The sequence below is a fragment of the Nilaparvata lugens genome, chromosome 6, assembly GCF_014356525.2.
Source record: "Nilaparvata lugens isolate BPH chromosome 6, ASM1435652v1, whole genome shotgun sequence".
Classification (NCBI taxonomy): Eukaryota; Metazoa; Arthropoda; class Insecta; order Hemiptera; family Delphacidae; genus Nilaparvata; species Nilaparvata lugens.
This window is the reverse complement of record NC_052509.1, coordinates 48,458,126-48,481,673: the sequence shown is the minus strand read 5'-3', so window position 1 is coordinate 48,481,673 and position 23,548 is coordinate 48,458,126. Positions and strand designations below refer to the sequence as shown.

General features: G+C 37.5%; 1 protein-coding gene across 4 annotated transcripts in view; it reads left to right on the top strand.

Annotated features, from left to right (window-relative positions):
* The window catches only part of LOC120351955, a 56,020-nt gene extending 37,593 nt beyond the window's left edge, over nt 1-18,427 (top strand). For 2 of the 4 annotated variants that reach the window (XR_005571656.1, XM_039430996.1), the window contains exons 3-4: nt 16,794-16,917; nt 18,291-18,427. Coding sequence is in view for 1 of the 4 variants with exons in the window: in XM_039430996.1 (XP_039286930.1) it covers nt 16,794-16,917; nt 18,291-18,330 (164 nt within the window). In the remaining 3 variants the exon portion in view is untranslated. Of the gene's footprint in view, nt 1-2,262; nt 2,402-5,098; nt 5,226-16,793; nt 16,918-18,290 lie in introns of those variants that run through there. The other 2 variants (XR_005571654.1, XR_005571655.1) reach the window with 2 other exon arrangements.
* Nucleotides 18,428-23,548: the final 5,121 nt, after the last annotated feature.

The following is a 23,548-nucleotide window of genomic DNA, read 5'->3' as shown; positions in this document are numbered from 1 at the left end:
GGTGAGGGATGCATATCGTCGCAAAAGACAAGACCAATCGATTCGAAAGGTTATCCTCCTTCACGACAATGCAAGGCCCCATACTGCAGCTCTAACCATCTCAAAACTGGAAGAAATGCACTAGACTCAACTGGAACATCCTCCCTACAGTCCAGACCTATCGCCCTGCGATTTTATTTGTTTAGGCCACTTAAAGAAGCTCTAGGAGGGCAACGATTTGAAGATGACGAGGGTGTGAAGATGTTCGTGCGCAATTGGCTCGTGACGCAATCAGCTTTGTTCTACGATGCTGGGATAAAAAACCTTCCCACTCGCTGGGAAAAATGTATTTTTAAAGCAGGAGACTATGTAGAAAAGTAGGCCTAATTTATATTTGTCATTCATTTATCAATAAATAATTTTTATTTCAAAATAAAATCCTGTTTATATTTTTGATTTGCCCTCTAACTTGCGTTCTTCTTCATTTCATTTTCAGTGTACAGTTTTTTGTAATTTCTGAATTTTTTTAAAAAAGGACATAACGAGTTTTGCAACTGGATGACTCATTTTTCTAATTTTTCAATAGCTGGGTACAACCTAAGTGAGAGGAGAATGGAGAAGCCGGTTACAATGAGGAAAACTGAAGCAAATTCGATTTTTAATCACAATTGGATTTAGGCTTATTTAGTTGTCATATAAAACAAAGAATTGAGACATCTAGTAAATAATGACTGTAGTAATGTACATTATCTCCAGATTAACCAATTCATAGGTTCAAGAAGGATTGTTTTGCTGACAAAGGAAAACTGAAGCAAATTCGATTTTTAATCACAATTGGATTTAGGCTTATTTAGTTGTCATATAAAACAAAGAATTGAGACATCTAGTAAATAATGACTGTAGTAATGTACATTATCTCCAGATTAACCAATTCATAGGTTCGAGAAGGATTGTTTTGCTGACAAAGCTAAGTACCAACAAGCATCCGATGAGTTGGTGAGAATGGGGCAACAGTGAAATTGCCCAATGACATAGCTGCTGATAACTCAAGGTCTCCTAGACTCCAAACAAATAAGAGGAAACAGGATGAATACTTCGTAGATTTATATGGAGAGTACAGGAACAGGAAAGAGAAGCCTAAAACAGAACAGCCTATGGCAGCAGCATTAGTAGAACTGCAGTCATACATCAATTATGAAACCCTGGCCCATGACAAACATCCATTAAAATACTACCAATTAAACCAGCACAGCTTTCCTCGACTTTGCAGACTAGCTCAAAAAAGACTGTGTATTTAGGCTACATCTGTTCCTTGTGAAAGGATATTTTCAATACCTGGGTACACCCCAAGTGAGAGAAGACGGTTACAAAGTGGAAAACTGAAGCAAATTCTATTTTTGAATCACAATTGGATTTGGGTTTATTTAGTTGTCATATAAAATGACTCAAAGAATTGAGACATAGAGTAAATATGACTGTAGTAATGTATATTATCTCCAGATATAGGATAGATTCCAGATCTTGGTTTCATATCAATGTTGAAACTTACATCTGAAGAGTAAGCTCAGTTTTATTAAAATATAATAATTTATTATAATCCAAAATAACTAAGATTTCCAACAAGATAATCCAATACAGTCGTAATACAAGATAATCAAGATTCCCTACAAGGGAAGTGTTGGACAAGAAGAACTACCGGTATCAAATCCCAGAAATGAAGAAAGAAGACAGGCAATATGCTCAATCTGCCCTCGCAGCAGACAGGAGAGAAGACACACTGTGGATTCTGCAAAAATCATATGTGTCTTGTTCATGTGACGTTCAACAGTATGTGGAGGTTGTCTCAACAAAGACAACAATGATAACTAATAACTATACAAGATTCAAATTTCAAGTTATCAAAACACTATTAAATAAATGAAGAGATCATGAGGACTGAATTTTTCATTCTTACTGATTTATACTTTTTCACAGCTCTATTTCTTATGTAATTATTGTTTTTCTATTTGTTTTTGCTGAATTAATTTACGTGTTTCTATGATAATTGGTTCACTGTACCACCATTTTTATGTAAAAATATTTATTAAAATAAACAAATGCATGAAATAAAATATTTTTCAGGGGGATTGTTGGAATTATCGGTCAAGGAAATAAATTATTAGGAAATTAATTAAAATTGACCAACTGTTACAAGGAGAGGAATGCGCGAGACCCAAGAAGAATAAATGGCTCCTGCAGGATTCTAACATTGTGAAATTGCAGCAAAAATTGGCGGAAGAGAGGATATCGTTGGCCTCTTTTCTAACATCAGCTTCCCACCGCATCGCAACGGTAGTAATTCCAGTCGTGGACTGAAGTGGTGACAACGCCCAGGACGTCGAGGATGTGGATGCGGAGCTAAGCAGCCTTGATGTCATCCCAAGTATTTTACACTTCTCTGACATACATTAAACATACTTAAACATATTCAACAATTCAAAGACAATGACGGTCATTTGTAATTTTCCTTGTTATTTTAGAACAGTTGATTAAGATTTGTGAATCTTCATTTTTTATTTTTGTTTGATGTAATCAGACCTTCTACACTACTTCCTTTGTGCTTAGTGTCTCGCATTTTCCTCGTTTAGCTTTGGTTTTGAGTGACATCTCAATATATCATCTCAATCTTCAGAAATTTTTCATTGTGGCTAACAAAACTCACCATTTTCCAATTGTACAGAATTTTAGCAATCTCTGGATACATAAACTTTAAAGATCGGCTCGTGGAATCATTTATTGTCTTATTTCAAAATCTAATTTGGTTTACTTTTTCATTTGACTAATCCTTTTCATCATAACTGTAAATGTAATTTAGCAGCATTGAACTACCAGACCGTTTTGTCTTCAATGATGATTGAACACACAGCGGTCACCTTGTTCCAATTTTTTATGTGAGGTTTGGTTTCATCCTCATTGAGGAATAACGCATACAAAACAATTTCATTCAAATCCACTTCATTTCGGTATACAGTATCATCTTTAGCCTAAATCTCACAGTGGTCTTGAATTCACATGCATGTTCAACTTGCACAGACATGCTAAAACATGTGAGGGACAATATTTATAGGGCTGAAAATCATATTTGTGGTTATTGTGGTAATTTATTTGATTCAGTAGCCTCAAGGAACCACCATGAAATAGTCTGCAGTAAATTCTTAAATTGATACAGATTTTGAGAGTACAATGAATATTATCTGTGGGAAATGTGGGAAGGTTTTTTCAAGGCCTGATAGTAGAAAGAGACATGAAAATACAGGATGGGGCAGAGTTGACTGACGAGTTTGAAAGGGTTATAAATAATGAACGGAGAAACTTAGAAAAAAAATGGTTTGGTTTATTGAATTCAGCTCGAAAAATAGTTTTTAGTGTTAGTTTTTGAAAATTATATCAGTTAAATGGCGGCCATCAGCAGCTTTACACTGATGTAGTCTATTTTTGAAATTTTCAAACGCATTTTGGCATATTGCCACTGGTAAGGCCTGAATCTCCTCCCTGATTTTCTCCTTAAGCTCTTCCAAAGTGTGTGGGCGATGTTTGAAAACCTTTTCTTTGAGGTAGCCCCACAGGAAAAAGTCACAGACACTCAAATCGGGTGAGCGTGCCGGCCACTTCACGTCCCCCCTCAGAGAGATAAGTCACCCTGGGAACATTTCTCTCAATAAATCCATTGAAATGCACGCTGTGTGGGCTGTAGCCCCATCCTGCTGAAACCATATTTCCCCCAAGTCTTGTTCCTCAGCAAGTTCTTCCAATTTGGGTTGCAGAAACGTTTGTAACATTGTGACATAACGCTCGGAGGTGACAGTGACGGTGATGTTGTCATCTTCGAAGAAGTATGGCCCTATCACTCCAAATTGAGAAACGGCACACCAAACTGTCACTTTTGGTGAATTAAATGGTCTTTCATGAAGTTGTCGAGGGTTATTTGCTGCCCAGTACCGGAACTTTTGTTTGTTGACATCTCCACACAGATGAAAATGAGCCTTGTCACTGCAGAAAAGAGTTGCCATTGCCGGGATGCGTTGAAGCATTTCCTTGCAACAATTTTTACGGTTTAAAAAATCGGCGGCATTTAATTTTTGCACAATCATGATTTTATATGGATGAAAAAACAAATGTTCATGAAGAATTCTCCTAATTGAATGGCTGGACATCCCCAAAGCTATTGCATGCCTGCGTGCAGAACACCTCGGTGATTGCTCGACTGCTGCTCTCACAATTTCAATATTTTCGGGAGTTCTCACTGTTCTTGGTGCGCCATGTCTTCTTTCTTGTCGTGTACTACCAGTTTTCTCGAGTTGACAAATCCACGCTCTGATAGAGTTCACAAATGGGACGGGTTTGTGGACAGGAATGTTAAAATGTCGTCGAAACGCCCATTGAACTGCGATAATCGAATGTTGATTTACGTAAAAAGCGCGAACAACATAAGCGCGATGCTCTCCCATACAATTCATGATGCAAACTAAAAACTATTCTCCCGGGACTGTACAATGATGCCCACCGAGCCTGCCTACTCCCACCACAGGCTGAGCAGTGCCCCTCCAAACTCGTCAGGCGGCTCTGCCCCACCTTGTATATGCCATGAAGTTTTTAGTGATATATGCTCTCATTGTGGGTATAATTTCCCCAATATTCACAATCTATTACTTAATGAAAAATCTTGTAATAAGTCAGACGTACAAACACCAAAACGACAAAAAGCTAAACCTGGATTGAATGTATTACTGGCAATGCAACCATCTTTAGACAATGTGAATGAGTATGAAACTGCCTTTGAAGGGCATCTCAAGTCATATTTTATTGAATGTGATATTAATCACAACTACAAGCAATGAAACAAAAAATTATTAGGAAAATTACGGATGTGCTTCGTGAAAAAGCAAATGCCATCTATAATGCAAAGTTGATAAAAGAAAATGAAGGTATTGATGAGGGGATAATTTTGGTAAAAAATAGGCACAACAACAATTGTCCTTCAGAAAAGGATACAATAGAGTGTAAATACTGCAAGAGAAGTAAAGAGTGGTAAAGAAGAGACCAATTGTCAATTCATTTAAAAAAATGTAACTTGTTCCAGAACCGAATGAAGAATTCAACTGTAACGGCGAGTAGTCACCTTGTGAAAGAACTCTCACTCCCAATATCGCTGATTGGAGAAATTGGAGGAGCAAGTCGGGAGTTGAAGGATGAAGTGCTACAGCATATGCATTTTTTTGACAATTTGTAATAATGCCTACATGATTGATTTCCACTAACCTTCAAATTTGTTGAAAACAATAGCTAATAATGAATAATATAACATTCTAATTTTTTTTAACCAATAAATATCATTGGAATAATAAATTAATGATAATAATATCTCATCACAGTTTTGCAATTTTCATGAGATTTTCTATTCTAGTTTTTTATTGCTATTCCAATCATAATATGTGATTACGTACTATATTAATTATTCAAAAATATTTATTGATTAAAATGTATGATATTTCTATTTTTACATGTGATTTTTTTGAATAAATATGATACCAGTAGCCGGAGATGATTACCCAAAACTTGGGATGGAGATAAAATTTGAATCTTATTGTACCAATAAGTTCTAGTCCTTGTATCCATTGTTGCATTGTTGACATCAAGTTACGGGTTTTCTTTTGAGCTTTGAAAATGTTTCAAGAGGGGCAGTCGCCCATTGAACGTGAGTGTTATTTTTCATCAACTACACTTATTGAAATTATTATATGCAAATAAAGTGACTAAACAACAGTGGTGCCATAAATAGATCGATATTTAAACGTATACTTTGAAATTGAAGGTCTTACCATAGAGGTTACCGGTAGCTATTTTTCAGACTAGGGTACCTGTAGCCTAAAATGGATTATTAAGTTACTAGATTATGATGTTATTGCAACCTGATTTCATTATCCTAGTTCTAGTTATGATAATATTGATTGTTAAAATAATCCATTCGTTTCTTGAACTGAATAATCCTGATTTCTGACTTACCTATTATTAACCTATTTTGGTAACTAGACTTGCTAGTATCCAAATCAAGATAACTTTTTGAAAAAATGTATCCAGTAAGGGCCAGTTTCCGAGCTCGGGATATAGCTAAGTTAGCTTTTATCTCTGCATTCTACATCAAAAAATCTCAACCAAATTGCATAGTGCAGAGTGGATCTTACTGGATTCAAAGAACAAACACACTTGTAAAAAAACTACAGTCCCTTGAGAACAAATCAAACAGAGGTAAGAGCTCATCAACAGGTAGGCCAACAATCAACAAATTTGCTCGAAGAGTGGTGTGAACCTATCAATAACAAACTTTTCAACAGAAAAAAACTGAACATCTGGGAAAAGGAAAGAAATTTAACATCCGAAAAAGCAAAACCATTACCAGTGCTCAACTATTGGCTGCTTATCTCGATAAAAATACAGAAATCAGTGAAGACATACTTTTAAGCAACAAGTGTGCTGATATTTTAGTAAGATACCTGAACTCTAAAAAGACTATCCCACAAAAGGAACTGAATGTACTCAAAACATTAAAATACAAAGTGCAGAACAATGACCTAATAGTAACTAAATCAGACAAAGGAAATTCCACAGTCATCCTCAACAAACAGGATTACACAGACAAAGTTGAAAACTTCAAAACTTCTCAAGTTGAGAACTGGTGGAAAAACTATCGAAGATGCCAGCCCCTACCACACACAAACTGGTGTCTTTCAGAAAGTGTTCACCTAGCTACAAGAATCCTCCACACAACTTCCATGGACAACAACAAAATACAGGAATTAAACCAGCTTCTTCAAACTTGTGTGAAACAGAACTTCTTCAAATTCAATAACAGGATGTTCCAACAGGAAGAAGGTCTAGCAATGGGATCATCATTGTCTCCACTGTTGGCTGAAATCTGAAAGCCAATCTGAAATCTGAAGTGCTTTATATTAATAATTATTTCTGAAAGAACAGTCAGCCTTCAAGGGTCAAGCCACATGAGGCGTTTTCTTTTTGACAAGTTGGTAAAGCAGGAAGCTCTCCGTTTGGCTGATTCCCGAACGACAACCTAATCAGCCAATCGGAGAGCTTCCTGCTCTGTCGACTTGTTTTTAAAAACGCCTCGTGTGGCTTGGCTCTTAGCGGTAGACTTAGACTCTAGTCGTGTTAAATGCAGTTGCACCTCAACATAAAGTTTCACCGTGCATTATCAATTGAACTAACAACTGGAATGGATAATGAGTAGGCCAAATGTATAACCTATCCCTATATGAAGCATAAAATGATATCTCATTTCACATTACCACAATTTCTCACCATCAATCAGTGGCGTAGCCAGGGAAAAATTTCGGCGGGATCATAAAATTAGAGTAGAAAGCACTTGAACTTTAAGGGTGACACCTGGGGGTGTGGGGGGTGTAATGGAAGCAATTGAAAGTAGTGTTATTGAAATTAGTGAAATTTGACGTAATATTTTATTTGCTGGCTGCCTAGCATAGGCTACGGAAAGCTTGCATTTTTTCAACCGATGAACGAGGTGAGGATCTTTCTCAGGGTTGGGAACTGCCTAGCTTGCATCCCAGCCTGGGAAAGATAGTTTCCATCCACTCGTCCCATCAACAGTTTCCGGCTCTTCTTCCCCCCTGCCATAGTCTAGTTTTCCACGTGTAGGCCTAGGAAGAATCGGACCTGAGACAAAAATTGCATTCTTTCCGGGCACTCTTGTTTTAACCTTTGAAGCGAACACAGCGCGCTCAGACATCAATTCTTTTCGGGAGTGTGGATCACCAAAATCATCGTTTAATGGATCTCTTCAGCGTCTTCATTATGGGTGAGTCCCGAATATTAATCCTACTCAAATGACAAGGGGCGATCGAACTTTATTTGCATAACGATAGGTTTTTTTCTTGTTTATTTGTACCATTCCAAATCTCTTTCAATGTTTTTTTTGTATTAGGCTAGGCAGCCAGAGTAGAGTCAAAATTGATGTAAAAATTTGGTAGAGAGAATGTTTAAATACAACAAATTTTCATAGAGTAAAAATTAGCTTTCTTTGACCACGTCTACCCTTTGGTAAAAGCAGTTAATCATACCAAATCTACCCGAGATATTACAATGGTGGCAGCGGTGGGATTTGGCTGCAAGAATGCCAAAAATATAGAATACAGTAGAATAATTTATCAGTGGTTTGGAAAAAAAGAAAAAAAATGTTGTGAACACTGATTATAAAATTAGAAAATGTAACTTTTTAACGCTAGTACAGGAAATAGTGGAAGTTTTACTGGAGCTGCTTCCAATGTACGAATATAACGATTTGTTGATGGAAGCTTCATTACTAGTCATTGATATTGTTAGTCCACTACTCGATGAAGAACTTGATGATTAATAAATTATTATTAGTTGGCTGCCTACGCAAAATTAAATACTGTGAATTGTTTGAGTGTAACAAAATATTAAGTAATCATAAAATATTTTAACAAGTTATTATGATTAAATTGAAACCAAATTGCGTAGCTTTTGACCAACATTTTTAAATACTAGAATTATTGAAAAGTTGATTTTGATTGTTTTTTTATGGAATGTAAGAACTTAATCATTGATGTAAGAATATTTAATGTGGGATCATTTTGCTTCTAATACTAGATTGTGAAAAAAAAAAAACAATTTATGAAGGGCTTTCTTGAAATTTGTTACACGAACAGAAGAATTTGAAATTTAATCCAAATTATCAAACCTTAAAATTATCCATTTCATTTTTTTTCTCTTCTTTCTTCGAGTTATTAATTGCTGAGTATAAGAATAATTATTGCGTTCCAAAATTATCACCTTAGACCGAAATAAAGAGTAGGAAGAGAGTCTTTAGTGACAATCTGTTCAATTATTATCGTACAATTTATCTGATTTCAAATTCTATCGTTCATTAATAAGAATAGTACTGATTTTGGCGGAGTAGTTCATAATATATAACAACTTCATCCTACTGAGCTCTACGGACATGATGGTCATGGGGCACGACGATGTTAACCCTCCTCCAAAACCTCCATCACATCTGCTAAATCCGGGAAGTTCGGGAGACTCGGAAAACGCATCCGAAATGGACGAATTGAGGAGACAGTTAGCGGAACTTAGAGCTCAGAATGTACGTAACAAAGCGGAGAAAAACCAACTTAGGTCAGAATAATTATTATCGCAAGATTCAAGAATCCACACCAGTCGCCAAATCACTTCATCTGTAAGGAAGGATTTGGGAGTACAATCTCTCGTGAAGTCGTTTTCGGGTAAAGAAGGAAGTCAGAGTGTACGCGAATTCATCCAAAATTTAAAACTCATTGCTCAACTCGGAAATTGGGAGGACAATGATTTGAAGTTTATTTGTAGAATGAAAACGACGGGTGCAGCTGCAACTTGCTTAGACACTCACCCCGAGTTACTCTCTGTCGTTTCCAAATTTGAAGATTATGAACGTATACTCAAACAAAGATTTGAGGAAAGTCTCGACCCGGAACGATGGCTCTTCGCGCTCAGCGCCATAAAGCAAAATCAAGGTGAGACAGCCCGTGCGTTTGCTGACCGTTGTCGCGAAATCGGGTTAAAAGCGATGCCTATTCCTGCCGACCCCCAACAGGCAATATGGGCTCGCACGCAGCTCAACAGGACATTATTGACTGCTTTTGTACGAGGACTTCAAGGGTCAGCAGCCATAACCCTACAGGAATTCCGGTTGTTTCAAATGTGGTGGAAAAGGACATTTCGCTCGGGATTGTGCGAACCGAAGAGAAGCAAGTAATAAGAACGAAAGATCAAAATCAACCGGTAAGAAGAAATTCTAGAATAACAGCAGAGAGGATCGTAGGGCGAGGCCGAAATTTTGTTTTGTTTGCGGTAACCCTAACCACCTTTCCTATCAGTGTTCGAAATGGGCGAAAGAGTCATCTACCGCGACTAGGAGTAGCTCAAACTCTCCAGTCAGACGTAATAATTCGGAAAACTAGAGTCGGCTAGGGGTAAGAATTGCCCAACCACCTGGCCTACGGAAATGAAAGGGCGTTATGTCATTCCCAACATGTCCTCTAGTGGACAAGGACTAGTTGCGAAAATTTGGGTGGAAGGAGAGATCAAGAAATTTTTGGTAGACGCGGGAGCCGAGATTTCTATTCTAAAGGAAAGCATACCTCGGGTATGGCTCGAAAAAGAAAATACTTCGGCGAGGGGTGTGACCGGAGATTCGTTATCAGTGGCAGGATCTCAGATTGTGACCTTGAAAGTAGCACAATTAGAAGTTCGACATAAATTCGTTATAGCACCCATTCAAGTCAAATATGACGGACTTTTAGGTTGGGACTTGTTAACCAAACTAGGCTCTAGAATTGATGTTGTAGGATGCGAAATAACGTTTGGAGAAGCGAATGAGGGAAGAGGAATGACAAGAACGCGTAACGTAGTAGATAAGTGTAAGCCAGTGAATGTAGTTGATAGTAGTCACGAAGCTCCGGAGAAACAGCGAGAACAGCCAGCCGCTTACAGACTCTAGTAGCTTCGAAAAGAACGTGAAGATCCGAACAAAGCAGAGAGAAGAAGAACGAGTTGACGATTTATCTCCGAGAAATAGCACCAAATCTGAAGCTACGGATGGATGTACGATGCGAGAAGCCAATAAGATGAAGAAGAAGAAGAAGAGCAGAAAGAAACAACCGATAACCAACGAAAAAGCGTGTGAAGAAAACCAAGAAAAGACACTCAGTGCGCCGGCTGGCTGCGCGGAAGAATTTCCCTTTGCAGCTGAAAAATTCCCTCAGGCCAGCGCTCAGGGAATTCCCTCCGCGGCTGAAAAAGTCCCTCCGTCCAGCAACGGGGAATTTCCATCCAACGTTCGAAATATCCCTTCTCAACGCATAGATCTATTGTAGGGGAAAAACCAAAGGACAGCATCGTCATCGGCAGCCGAGTACGTAAATACAACACAAAGCGGCGACTTGTTGGAGCTGCATGCTGCAACGCCTGCCAGCGACATTGTCGCTACGTCCGCCGGTGATAAGAAGATCTTCCACATGTGTGCGATACAAAGTCTGACTGTACCGGCATATTCCGAGAAACTGGCTGATGTTTATACCAATACTCCCATTAGTGAAGTGATGCTCATTGAACCAACGTTGGAACCTCTAGCAGGCTTGTGTGTGGCAAGATGTATACAACATTTACAAAATGGGAAGACGTTTGTCAAGGTTATAAACCTCACTCAGTCACCTATAAGGATTGATAAAAACAATGTTTAGTGGTGGCAGAATCTCTGAGTGTGAGAGAACCAACTATTTCAATAAATTCTATCACAACTTTGGAAGAGAACAAAAACATTAAGAACAAGATTGATGAAAAACTGGGTCACCTTCCACACAGTGAGTCCAGCCTACTGAAAAAGGTGCTGAAAAGATATGCATCCACTTTTGAAGAACCAGGGTTAGAAGGATGCCAAGCAAATGTAGAACATTGTATCCCCACCACCAGTGATAGACCAATAGCAAAACGCCCATACCGAGTCCCCTATCACCTCAGACCTGTTGTGGAGGAGCACATTGCCGAGATGTTAGATAAAGGGGTCATTGTTCCATCTATAGGGTCATTCAAATAGAGCGCCGGTTTTTAACGGCTGGTAAATTTTCGTTTATCGGTTGGCAACAATGCGTGACCTCGATTCTATTTCTGGTAACATTCCGATTGTCAATTCTGATCATATTTCTTTAGATCTTGCAGTCTGTGTCTAACCATGGAGAAGTTTACTTGTGCGCAACGAGTGTTAATCGTCAAAACGTTCTATCAGAATGGAGAGAGTTATGCGGCTACTGTCAGGCTACTTCGCGGTACTCTAGGACGAAATGAAGCACCGAATGAATCAACAGTTCGCAGACTCATGAAAAAGTTCTTAGAGACGGGCTCAACAGTCGACCTTAAAAGTCCTGGACGTCGTCGTTCTGTCCGAACTGAGCAGAACATTGCGTTAGTTCGTGACAGTGTTGCTGTTAGCCCAGCGAAATCAATTCGTCGCCGTGCTCAGCAATTGAGATTGAAATGTTCTTCTGTACGGAGAATTCTTCGGTACGATCTCCAATGTCACCCCTACAAAATACAGTTGACGCAACATTTGAAAGTGACAGATCACCAGAAAAGACGACAGTTTGTCGACTGGGTATTGGGAAAACTGCAGGAGGATGACAGCTTCGCAAACAAAATCATCTTCAGTGATGAAGCGCACTTCCACTTGAACGGTTTCATTAATAAACAGAACTGCCGTATTTGGGGTTCAGAAAACCCTCGCATCATTTCAGAAAGAGAAATGCATGCACAGCGAGTGACAGTTTGGTGCGGCTTTTGGTCAGGTGGCATCATCGGCCCTTATTTTTTCGAAGACCAGGAAGGTAAAGCAGTGACAGTGAATGGAGACCGATACCGTTCGATGATTAGGGAGTTTTTATGGCCTCATTTGGATGGAATAGACATTGACGAGTTGTGGTTTCAGCAGGATGGTGCCACATGCCACGCTGCCCGCAAAATAATTGTGTTGCTCAATGAATGGTTTCAGGATCGCGTCATTTCTCGTAATTCCGATCATCATTGGCCACCAAGGTCGTGTGACTTGACGCCTTGTGACTTTTATCTTTGGGGTCATCTGAAGTCATTGGTGTATGGCTCGAAAAAGAAAATACTTCGGCGAGGGGTGTGACCGGAGATTCATTATCAGTGGCAGGATCTCAGATTGTGACCTTGAAAGTAGCACAATTAGAAGTTCGACATATATTCGTTATAGCACCCATTCAAGTCAAATATGACGGACTTTTAGGTTGGGACTTGTTAACCAAACTAGGCTCTAGAATTGATGTTGTAGGATGCGAAATAACGTTTGGAGAAGCGAATGAGGGAAGAGGAATGACAAGAACGTGTAACGTAGTAGATAAGTGTAAGCCAGTGAATGTAGTTGATAGTAGTCACGAAGCTCCGGAGAAACAGCGAGAACAGCCAGCCGCTTACAGACTCTAGTAGCTTCGAAAAGAACGTGAAGATCCGAACAAAGCAGAGAGAAGAAGAACGAGTTGACGATTTATCTCCGAGAAATAGCACCAAATCTGAAGCTATGGATGGATGTACGATGCGAGAAGCCAATAAGATGAAGAAGAAGAAGAAGAGCAGAAAGAAACAACCGATAACCAATGAAAAAGCGTGTGAAGAAAACCAAGAAAAGACACTCAGTGCGCCGGCTGGCTGCGCGGAAGAATTTCCCTTTGCGGCTGAAAAATTCCCTCAGGCCAGCGCTCAGGGAATTCCCTCCGCGGCTGAAAAAGTCCCTCCGTCCAGCAACGGGGAATTTCCATCCAACGTTCGAAATATCCCTTCTCAACGCATAGATCTATTGTAGGGGAAAAACCAAAGGACAGCATCGTCATCGGCAGCCGAGTACGTAAATACAACACAAAGAGGCGACTTGTTGGAGCTGCATGCTGCAACGCCTGCCAGCGACATTGTCGCTACGTCCGCCGGTGATAAGAAGATCTTCCACATGTGTGCGATACAAAGTCTGACTGTACCGGCATATTCCGAGAAACTGGCTGATGTTTATACCAATACTCCCATTAGTGAAGTGATGCTCATTGAACCAACGTTGGAACCTCTAGCAGGCTTGTGTGTGGCAAGATGTATACAACATTTACAAAATGGGAAGACGTTTGTCAAGGTTATAAACCTCACTCAGTCACCTATAAGGATTGATAAAAAACAATGTTTAGTGGTGGCAGAATCTCTGAGTGTGAGAGAACCAACTATTTCAATAAATTCTATCACAACTTTGGAAGAGAACAAAAACATTAAGAACAAGATTGATGAAAAACTGGGTCACCTTCCACACAGTGAGTCCAGCCTACTGAAAAAGGTGCTGAAAAGATATGCATCCACTTTTGAAGAACCAGGGTTAGAAGGATGCCAAGCAAATGTAGAACATTGTATCCCCACCACCAGTGATAGACCAATAGCAAAACGCCCATACCGAGTCCCCTATCACCTCAGACCTGTTGTGGAGGAGCACATTGCCGAGATGTTAGATAAAGGGGTCATTGTTCCATCTACTAGCCCATGGAGTGCACCAGTAGTTCTTGTAAAGAAGAAGTCCACAGATGGTAACATCAAATATCGTTTTTGCACAGACTTTCGTGCACTAAACGAGGTTACAAAGGCTGATGCTTATCCTCTGCCCCTAATAAATGAGACCATAGAAAATTTAGGCAGTAGTAAATATTTCTCCACCCTTGACCTACACAGTGGATACCATCAGATCAGGATAGCTGATGAAGACCAGGAGAAAACAGCTTTTACCACAGTGGGAGGCCACTTTCAATATAAATGAATGGCCTTTGGCTTGACAGGTGCTCCTGCAACTTTCCAACGCTTGATGGACAACCTCCTGACCGAGCTTTTGGGAATGGAATGCTTTGTCTATCTAGATGATGTAATTGTATTTAGCTCATCAATACCTCAGCATGCTGAACGACTAGATCATGTCCTCAGTATTTTTGAAAATGCAAATTTGAAGGTGAATTTGGAGAAATGCAATTTTGTCAAGAGCTCTGTTCAATACCTGGGACACCTGGTAACATCTGAAGGGGTGAAACCAGATCCAGCAAAGATTCAAGCGGTGAAGGATTATCCAGTACCTAAAAACATCAGGGAAATTCGTGGTTGGCTTGGGTTAGCTGGTTACTACCGACGATTTGTGGAAAATTTTGCTGAGATTGCTCAACCCCTCTCTCAACTCACCAAGAAGGGCGTACCATTTGTGTGGGGCTCCAAACAAATGCAATCTTTTGAAAAATTGAAGCAAGTGTTGTGTTCAAACCAGGTTTTGATTTTTCCTGACTTTCATAAAGAGTTCATAGTTTCAACAGATGCATCAGGAACAGCCGTGGGTGCAATCTTATCTCAGAATACAGAGGATGGAGAACGACCTGTGGCATACACGAGCCGTCAGTTAAACACTGTTGAAAGGAACTACAGCACAACTGAGAGAGAGCTGTTGGCAGTGATCTTTGCCACCAGCAGTTCCGATGCTATCTTCTGGGGAAGAAATTCCAACTCATCACTGATCATGCTGCCCTCAAGTGGATGTTGAGCCTGCATGACCCATCATCACGTCTGACAAGATGGGCACTCAGATTATCCGAGTTTGACTATGAAGTGGTGCACAAGCCAGGCAGGAAACACACAAATGCTGATGCCCTAAGCCGGGCAGTGATGCTGGTGGAAGCAGAGGAGATAAATGAAGACATCCTCATCCAACATCAAAAGGATGACCCTTGGTGTCAGAAGATCTTATCATCAGGCACAGGCAGAAAGGAGAGAGGAATCATTCTTTGGACCGGCGGTGAGGAAGACCAAAACAGATGGAAAATTGCCATGCCAAGCAGACTTGCAGAGAAAGCAATTGCCTGCAATCACTGTGCTCCTTGGGCAGGCCATCCAGGACAAGAAAGAACAGCTAGTTTAGTGAAGAAACATTACTATTGGCTGAAACTGGGAGAATCGGTAAAGAAGTTTGTGTTGGAGTGTCACAAATGTGCACAGAGAAAAACACCAATCTTGTTGAAGGCACACTTGCAAGCAGCTGATGAGCCCCAATATCCATTTGATCTAGTTTCTGTAGATGTGGTAGGCCCTCTACCAACCACCAAGAGAGGAAACAAATATTACATCAGTTTTATTGATCATTTCACCCACTATACAGAAGCAGTTCCAGTAGTAGATCGAACAGCTGAAACTGTGGCACATGTCTTTGTAACCCACATCATAACAAGACATGGGGTGCCTGGCCGACTATTAAGTGATCAAGGACGTAACTTTTTGTCAAATCTGTTTAAAGCAGTGTGCAAACAACTGGGCACACAGAAGTTGAGAACAACAGCCTATCATCCAGAAGGGAATGGCCGAGTGAAAGGTTACACAGAACCTTGAAGTTCTTGCACTTTTCCGAGTCCATACTTGCAAGTTCATCATTTTCCTCCCTTCTCCTCTCCACCATCTCAAATCAAATCGTCCTTGCAATCAAGTAAAGAATAATGCGTCACAGTTGCGCGCCTGAAATCAACTGGACGCCAACGAATAAGGCACATTACATGCGTGATGAGCATCTCTAATAACTCATCATAGGGAGCATCTTTGTTCACTTCATTTATAATTTTACTTATAAGGCCTCTATATTTGTTTGTAATATGGGTACAGAGTTTCTGTATGTCCTCTTCTAAGGCAAACTTCGGCAGCTTCCCTTCCTGCAACGCTTTTAGAAATTTCGTTGCAATTCTGCCAAGTCGGCTTGCCCATAGATCATCAATAGATGTTGAATACATCCCCATATCCACCCCTGGATATGCCACTGCCATCATATAATTAATATAATTTCTACGGTAATAAAACCACAAAGATGAGTCAAATACAACGAATTTAGTTAGAGGAAAACACAAACATGCTAGAACACCTATGTAGTCATCGTCAGTGACATAATACAGGGGTGCCCACCCCTTCCAAGGCAAGATGCACGTGCCAACTCTCCACTTAATGTAAATTTAGTTCTAGCCGGTCAAATAAGGAGGCACCTTCTTTTACCCTCTCTTTAGATCTAATTTTATAAGATCACATGTGGAACTGACAATATCTTATTGATTCCATCTCGATTAAATAATATCATGTCCTTCCGTATGTTGTATCTTGTGAGTAAAACATAACATTATCAATATTGTTTTTTTCAGCTGGCATTTTTGGATTATCAAATAACGGCAATGAATGCTTCATTAACGGGACCATACAGTTGCTGCTAGCTCAACAAAATTCAGTAGAATATTTTCGCGATTGCCAGCAATCAAACGTCACAAAGTGAGTGTGATTGTTTTCACTAACTAGACATTCAATTTTATGTGTTTAGTTGGTGGCTGAGGGTGAGTCATAGACCTTACTTATTTGGTCGCAAATAGGTACAGTACCAATCTCATAATCATGTTACAAATCCCATAAATACATAGTGTCCCTAAAATGTGTGAGCACCGCACATCATTACAAATAAAATTAGTAAACTGCCAATTTACAAACTGGAGCTAACTAAAATTGATAAAATCTCTAGTATAGGCATATTGACAGTGCTGTTTATTTTAAACTGTAGGTTCAGGTACTCAATGATCAAGTGCATAGACCTGAGCAAAACTTTTCAGTTCACCTCAAAAAGGCTGTTATTCAAGCTATTTGGGGACAAGGAAAAATTCAGAAAAATGACACTTTTCTCTATAGGGCTACTAGAATTATTGAAACTGAAATAATAATAAATTCTATTTCCATTAATAATATAACTGGTGTTCTTCTTCATTTCATTTCAGTGTACAGTTTTTTGTCATTTCTGAAATTTTTTAAAAAAGGACATAACGAGTTTTGCAACTGGACGACTCATTTGTCTAATATTTCAATAGCTGGGTACACCCCAAGTGAGAAGAGAAGCCAGTTACAAAGTAGAAAACTGAAGCAAATTCTATTTTTGAATCACAATTGGATTTAGGTTTATTTAGTTGTCATATAAAATGACTCAAAGAATTGAGACATAGAGTAAATATGACTGTAGTAATGTACATTATCTCCAGATATAGGATAGAGTCCAGATCTTGGTTTCATATCAATGTTGAAACTTACATCTGAAGAGTAAGTTCAGTTTTATTTAAATATAATAATTGATTATAATCCAAAATAACTAAGATTTCCAACAAGATAATCCAATACAGCCGTAATACAAGATAATCAAGATTCCCCACAAGGGAAGTGTTGGACAAGAAGAACTACCGGTATCAAATCCCAGAAATGAAGAAAGAAGACAGGCAATATGCTCAGTCTGTCCTCGCAGCAGACAGGAGAGAAGACACAGTGTGGAGTCTGCAAAAATCATATGTGTCTTGTTCATGTGACGTTCAACAGTATGTGGAGGTTGTCTCAACAAAGACAACAATGATAACTAATAACTATACAAGATTCAAATTTCAAGCTATCAAAACACTATTAAATAAATGAAGAAATCATGAGGACTGAATTTTTCATTCTTACTGAGTTATACTTTTTTCACAGCTCTATTTCTTATGTAATTATTGTTTTTCTATTTGTTTTTGCTGAATTAATTACATGTTTCTATGATAATTGGTTCACTGTACCACCATTTTTATGTAAAAATATTTATTAAAATAAACAAATGCATGAAATAAAATATTTTTCAGGGGGATTGTTGGAATTATCGGTCAAGGAAATAAATTGTAATAACCAACTGTTACGAGGAGAGGAATGCGCGAGACCCAACAAGAATAAATGGCTCCTGCAGGATTCTAACATTGAGAAATTGCAGCAAAAATTGGCAGAAGAGAGGATATCGTTGGCCTCTTTTCTAACCTCAGCTTCCCACCGCATCGCAACGGTAGTAATTCCAGTCGTGGACTGAAGTGGTGACAACGCCCAGGACGTCGAGGATGTGGATGCGGAGCTAAGCAACCTTGATGTCATCCCAGGTATTTTACACTTCTCCGACATACGTTAAACATACTTAAACATATTCAACATATTCAAAGACAATGACGTTCATTTGTCATTTTCCTTGTTATTTTAGAACAGTTGATTAAGATTTGTGAATCTTCATTTTTTATTTTTGTTTGATGTAATCAGACCCTCTACACTACTTCCTTTGTGCTTAGTGTCTCACATTTTCCTCGTTTAGCTTTGGTTTTGAGTGACATCTCAATATATCATCTCAATCTTCAGAAATTTTTACTTGTGGCTAGCAAAACTCACCATTTTCCAATTGTACGGAATTTTAGAAATCTCTGGATACATAAACTTTAAAGATCGGCTCGTGGAATCATTTATTGTCTTATTTCAAAATCTAATTTGGTTTACTTTTTCATTTGGCTAATCCTTTTCATAATAACTGTAAATGTAATTTAGCAGCATTGAACTACCAGGCCGTTTTGTCTTCAATGATGATTGAACACACAGCGGTCACCTTGTTCCAATTTCTTATGTGGGGTTTGGTTTCATCCTCATTGAGGAATAACGCATACAAAACAATTTCATTCAAATCCACTTCATTTCAGTATACAGTCCACTTTCATCTTTAGCCTAAATCTCACAGTGGTCTTGAACAAAAAAAAGTGTCACCTATGATTAGAAATTTCTCAAATAAATTTGAAGGCACACAGTTTAGTCATTGGAATAACTAACATTTAAAAACAGAATATTCAATCAAATAATTAAGTATCATTGATGAATCCTTATAAACAATAAGTTACAATGGTCTATACTGGCTGAAAATTGTGTTAGTTTTTGTAGATTCATAATCCTAATTCAAAGAAGATCTTTTCTTCAATCCACTTATCTATTTACTTAGCTATGATTCCAGAAATTCTATTGATGATAGAAGATGTTTGTATTTTGTTTATAAACACTTTACTATAATAAAACATTACTTACGATTTACTGATAAAACTGTTCTGTCAATATTGTAGATATTAGTTGCTGACTGACGTATATTATATATGGTATTTCATGGATAGTGAATAGGTCTATGTTTTTATTGATAAATAGGAATAAAACCCATTCAATTCTATGATCCCCAAATGGGGATATTTTGTTTTATTATTTTTCGGTTGGCACTACTGACTGTTTGTTGCCAGGCAGTTGTGTCTACACATTCCTTAGTCTGTGTTCTGTCACATGGTCAAGTAATATACGGTATGGTTTATGTCATGCTTTCAGTTCTATAGATTCATTACAGTTCATCAAGTACCGGTAAGTAGATTCTCTCATGACATAACTTCTTCCTCTTACCTGTAATTAGCCTAATATTGGATTTTAGCATATGACATGCTCAAATCTGTTTCTCCATATATCAAATAACACATAGACTATGGTTCCGAGCTTCACTGAGTTTTAGGTTATGAATATGAATTACACAAACTTCAATACCCATTTGGGGATCATGGCAGCACCAAATTCAAAAACGTTCAGAACAAACTTAGTATATCACACATTTTATTTTTTTATTTCAGCTAAACGAAAACGTAAACGTAAACTGGACGAAATTGAATTGCTGTTGAATGATCCAGAATTTGCAGAATTATTAGGAATTGACTATGAAATTGATATTATACAGCTACCACCAGATAAGGTCGACACGGTTTCAGATTTGGAAGACATTGATGAAGATGATTTGGGTGATGACTGTTTGACAAAAGATGTTCCAGGACGAATTGAAATTCATTTTACAGAAAAAGAGACAGTGCAATCAGATAGGCCTACATTGGAAGAAAATAAATTTGAGTCTAGTGGAAGTAATAAACATAGACCTACAGATTGTGGTGACAATCTTCCTAAAAAAAAGAAGCAAAAGATCTCACCAAGTGAGAATATTTTTGCACCCAGTACTTCCAAATCAAATATAAATAATAACCGTTCTGTGACAGATTCATCCAGGATAAAGAAAACTCAATCACAAAGAACTTCAATACCGGTAATGGAAGATAATGCAAAAAATAGAAAGAAGAGCACTAAAAATGATTCTGATTGACAGCGGTCACCTTGTTCCAATTTTTTATGTGGGGTTTGGTTTCATCCTCATTGAGGAACAACACATACAAAACAATTTCATTCAAATCCACTTCATTTCGGTATACAGTCCACTTATCATCTTTAGCCTAAATCTCACAGTGGTCTTGAATTCACATGCATGTTCAACTTGCACAAACATGCTAAAACATGTGAGGGACAATAGGGCTGAAAATCATATTTGTGGTTATTGTGGTAATTCATTTGATTCAGTAGCCTCAAGGAACCACCATGAAATAGTCTGCTGTAAATTCTTAAATTATACAGATTTTGAGAGTACAATGAATATTATCTGTGGGAAATGTGGGAAGGTTTTTTCAAGGCCTGATAGTAGAAAGAGACATGAAAATATATGCCATGTAGTTTTTAGTGATATATGCTCTCATTGTGGGTAGCCTATATATTCACAATCTATTACTTAATGAAAAATCTTGTAATAAGTCAGACGTCCAACCACCAAAATGACAAAGAGCTGAACCTGGATTGAAAGTATTACTGGCAATGCAACCATCTTTAGACAATGTGAATGAGTATGAAACTGCCTTTGAATGGCATCTCAAGTCATATCTTATTGAATGTGATCTTAATCACGACTACAAGCAATGAAACAAAAAATTATTAGGAAAATTACGGATGTGCTTCGCAAAAAAGCGAATGCCATCTATAATGCAAAGTTGATAAAAGAAAATGAAGGTATTGATGAGGGGATAATTTTGGTAAAAAATAGGCACAACAACAATTATTGTCCTTCAGAAAAGGATACAATAGAGTGTAAATACTGCAAGAGAAGTAAAGAGTGGTAAAGAAGAGACCAATTTTCAATTCATTTAAAAAATGTAACTTGTTCCAGAACCGAATGAAGAATTCAACTGTAACGGCGAGTAGTCACCTTGTGAAAGAACTCTCACTTCCAATATCGCTGATTGGAGAAATTGGAGGAGCAAGTCGGGAGCTGGAGTATGAAGTGCTACAGCATAATTATGCATTTTTTGACAATTTGTAATAATACCTACATGATGAATTTCCACTAACCTTCAAATTTGTTGAAAACAATAACTAATAATGAATAATATAATATTCTGTTTTTTTAACTAATAAATATCATTGGAATAAATTAATGATAATAATATCTCATCAGAGTTTTGCAATTTTCATGAGATTTTCTATTTTAGTTTTTTATTGCTATTCCAATCATAATATAATAATGATATATTTATGATAATGATATGTTTTGATTAGCAATGGTATCTTAGTGTGTTTGTCTTCTCGGTCTCAAAATGTTAAAGTTTTTTCAAAGTTTGGAATTTCCTAATGAATTATGATTGATTCAATTTAATTTAAAATGATTTTTGTGTGTTTTGAATTGTGAATTGAGTGTGTAATTAATGAATGTCAAGTGACACATAACCTAGCTACATTTCTGGAATGTTGTATAAAATAGAATTGGAACCGTTTTGGGCTTATAAACCTGTGGTACTTTTCTGTAAGTTGTGTAATTTTGAATGATTGGATAAATAAAATATGTGATTACATACTATATTTATTATTCAAAAATATTTATTGAATAAAATGTATGATAATTCTATTTTTACATTTCATTTTTTTGAATAATTATGATAGTTTTTTATTGCTATTCCAATCATAATATGTGATTACATACTATATTAGTTATTCAAAAATATTTATTTAATAAAATGTATGATATTTCTATTTTTACATGTGATTTTTTTGAATAAATATGATACCAGTAGCCGGAGGTGATTACTCAAAACTTGGGATGAAGATAAAATTTGAACGTGAGTGTTATTTTTTATCAACTACCCTTATTGAAATTATTATATGAAATAAAGTGACTAAACAACAGTGGTGCCATAAATAGATCGATATTTAAACATATACTTTGAAATCGAAAGTCTTACCATAGAGGTTACCGGTAGCTATTTTTCAGACTAGGGTACCTGTAGCCTAAAATGGATTATTCAGTTACTAGATTATGATGTTATTGCAACCTGATTTCATTATCCTAGTTCTAGTTATGATAATATTGATTGTTAAAATAATCCATTCGTTTCTTGAACTGAATAATCCTGATTTCTGAGTTACCTATTATTAACCTATTTTGGTAACTAGACTTGCTAGTATCCAAATCAAGATAACTTTTTGAAAGAATGTATCCAGTAAGGGCCAGTTTCCGAGCTCGGGATTTAGCTAAGTTAGCTTTTATCTCTACATTCTACATCAAAAAATCTCAACCAAATTGCATAGTGCAGAGTGGATCTTACTGGATTCAAAGATTAGAGAATATTGCTTCAATAACATGAAGAAAAAAACAAACACAATTGTAAAAAAACTACAGTCCCTTGAGAACAAATCAAACAGAGGTAAGAGCTCATCAACAGGTAGGCCAACAATAAACAAATTTGCTCGAAGAGTGGTGTGAACCTATCAACAACAAACTTTTCAACAGAAAAAACTGAACATCTGGGAAAAGGAAAGAAATTTAACATCCGAAAAAGCAAAACCATTACCAGTACTCAACTATTGGTTGCTTATCTCGATAAAAATACAGAAATCAGTAAAGACATACTTTTAAGCAACAAGCTGATATTTTAGTAAGATTCCTGAACTCCAAAAAGACTATCCCACAAAAGGAACTGAATGTACTCAAAACATTAAAATACAAAGTAAAAAACAATAACCTAATAGCAACTAAATCAGACAAAGGAAATTCCACAGTCATCCTCAACAAACAGGATTACACAGACAAAGTTGAAAACTTCATTGTAGAAAACAAATTCAAACCAACTGATAAAGATCCGACAGAAAAATTCAATCAGGAAGTGAAAAAATCTATAACCAATATTAAGACATTATTCACTTC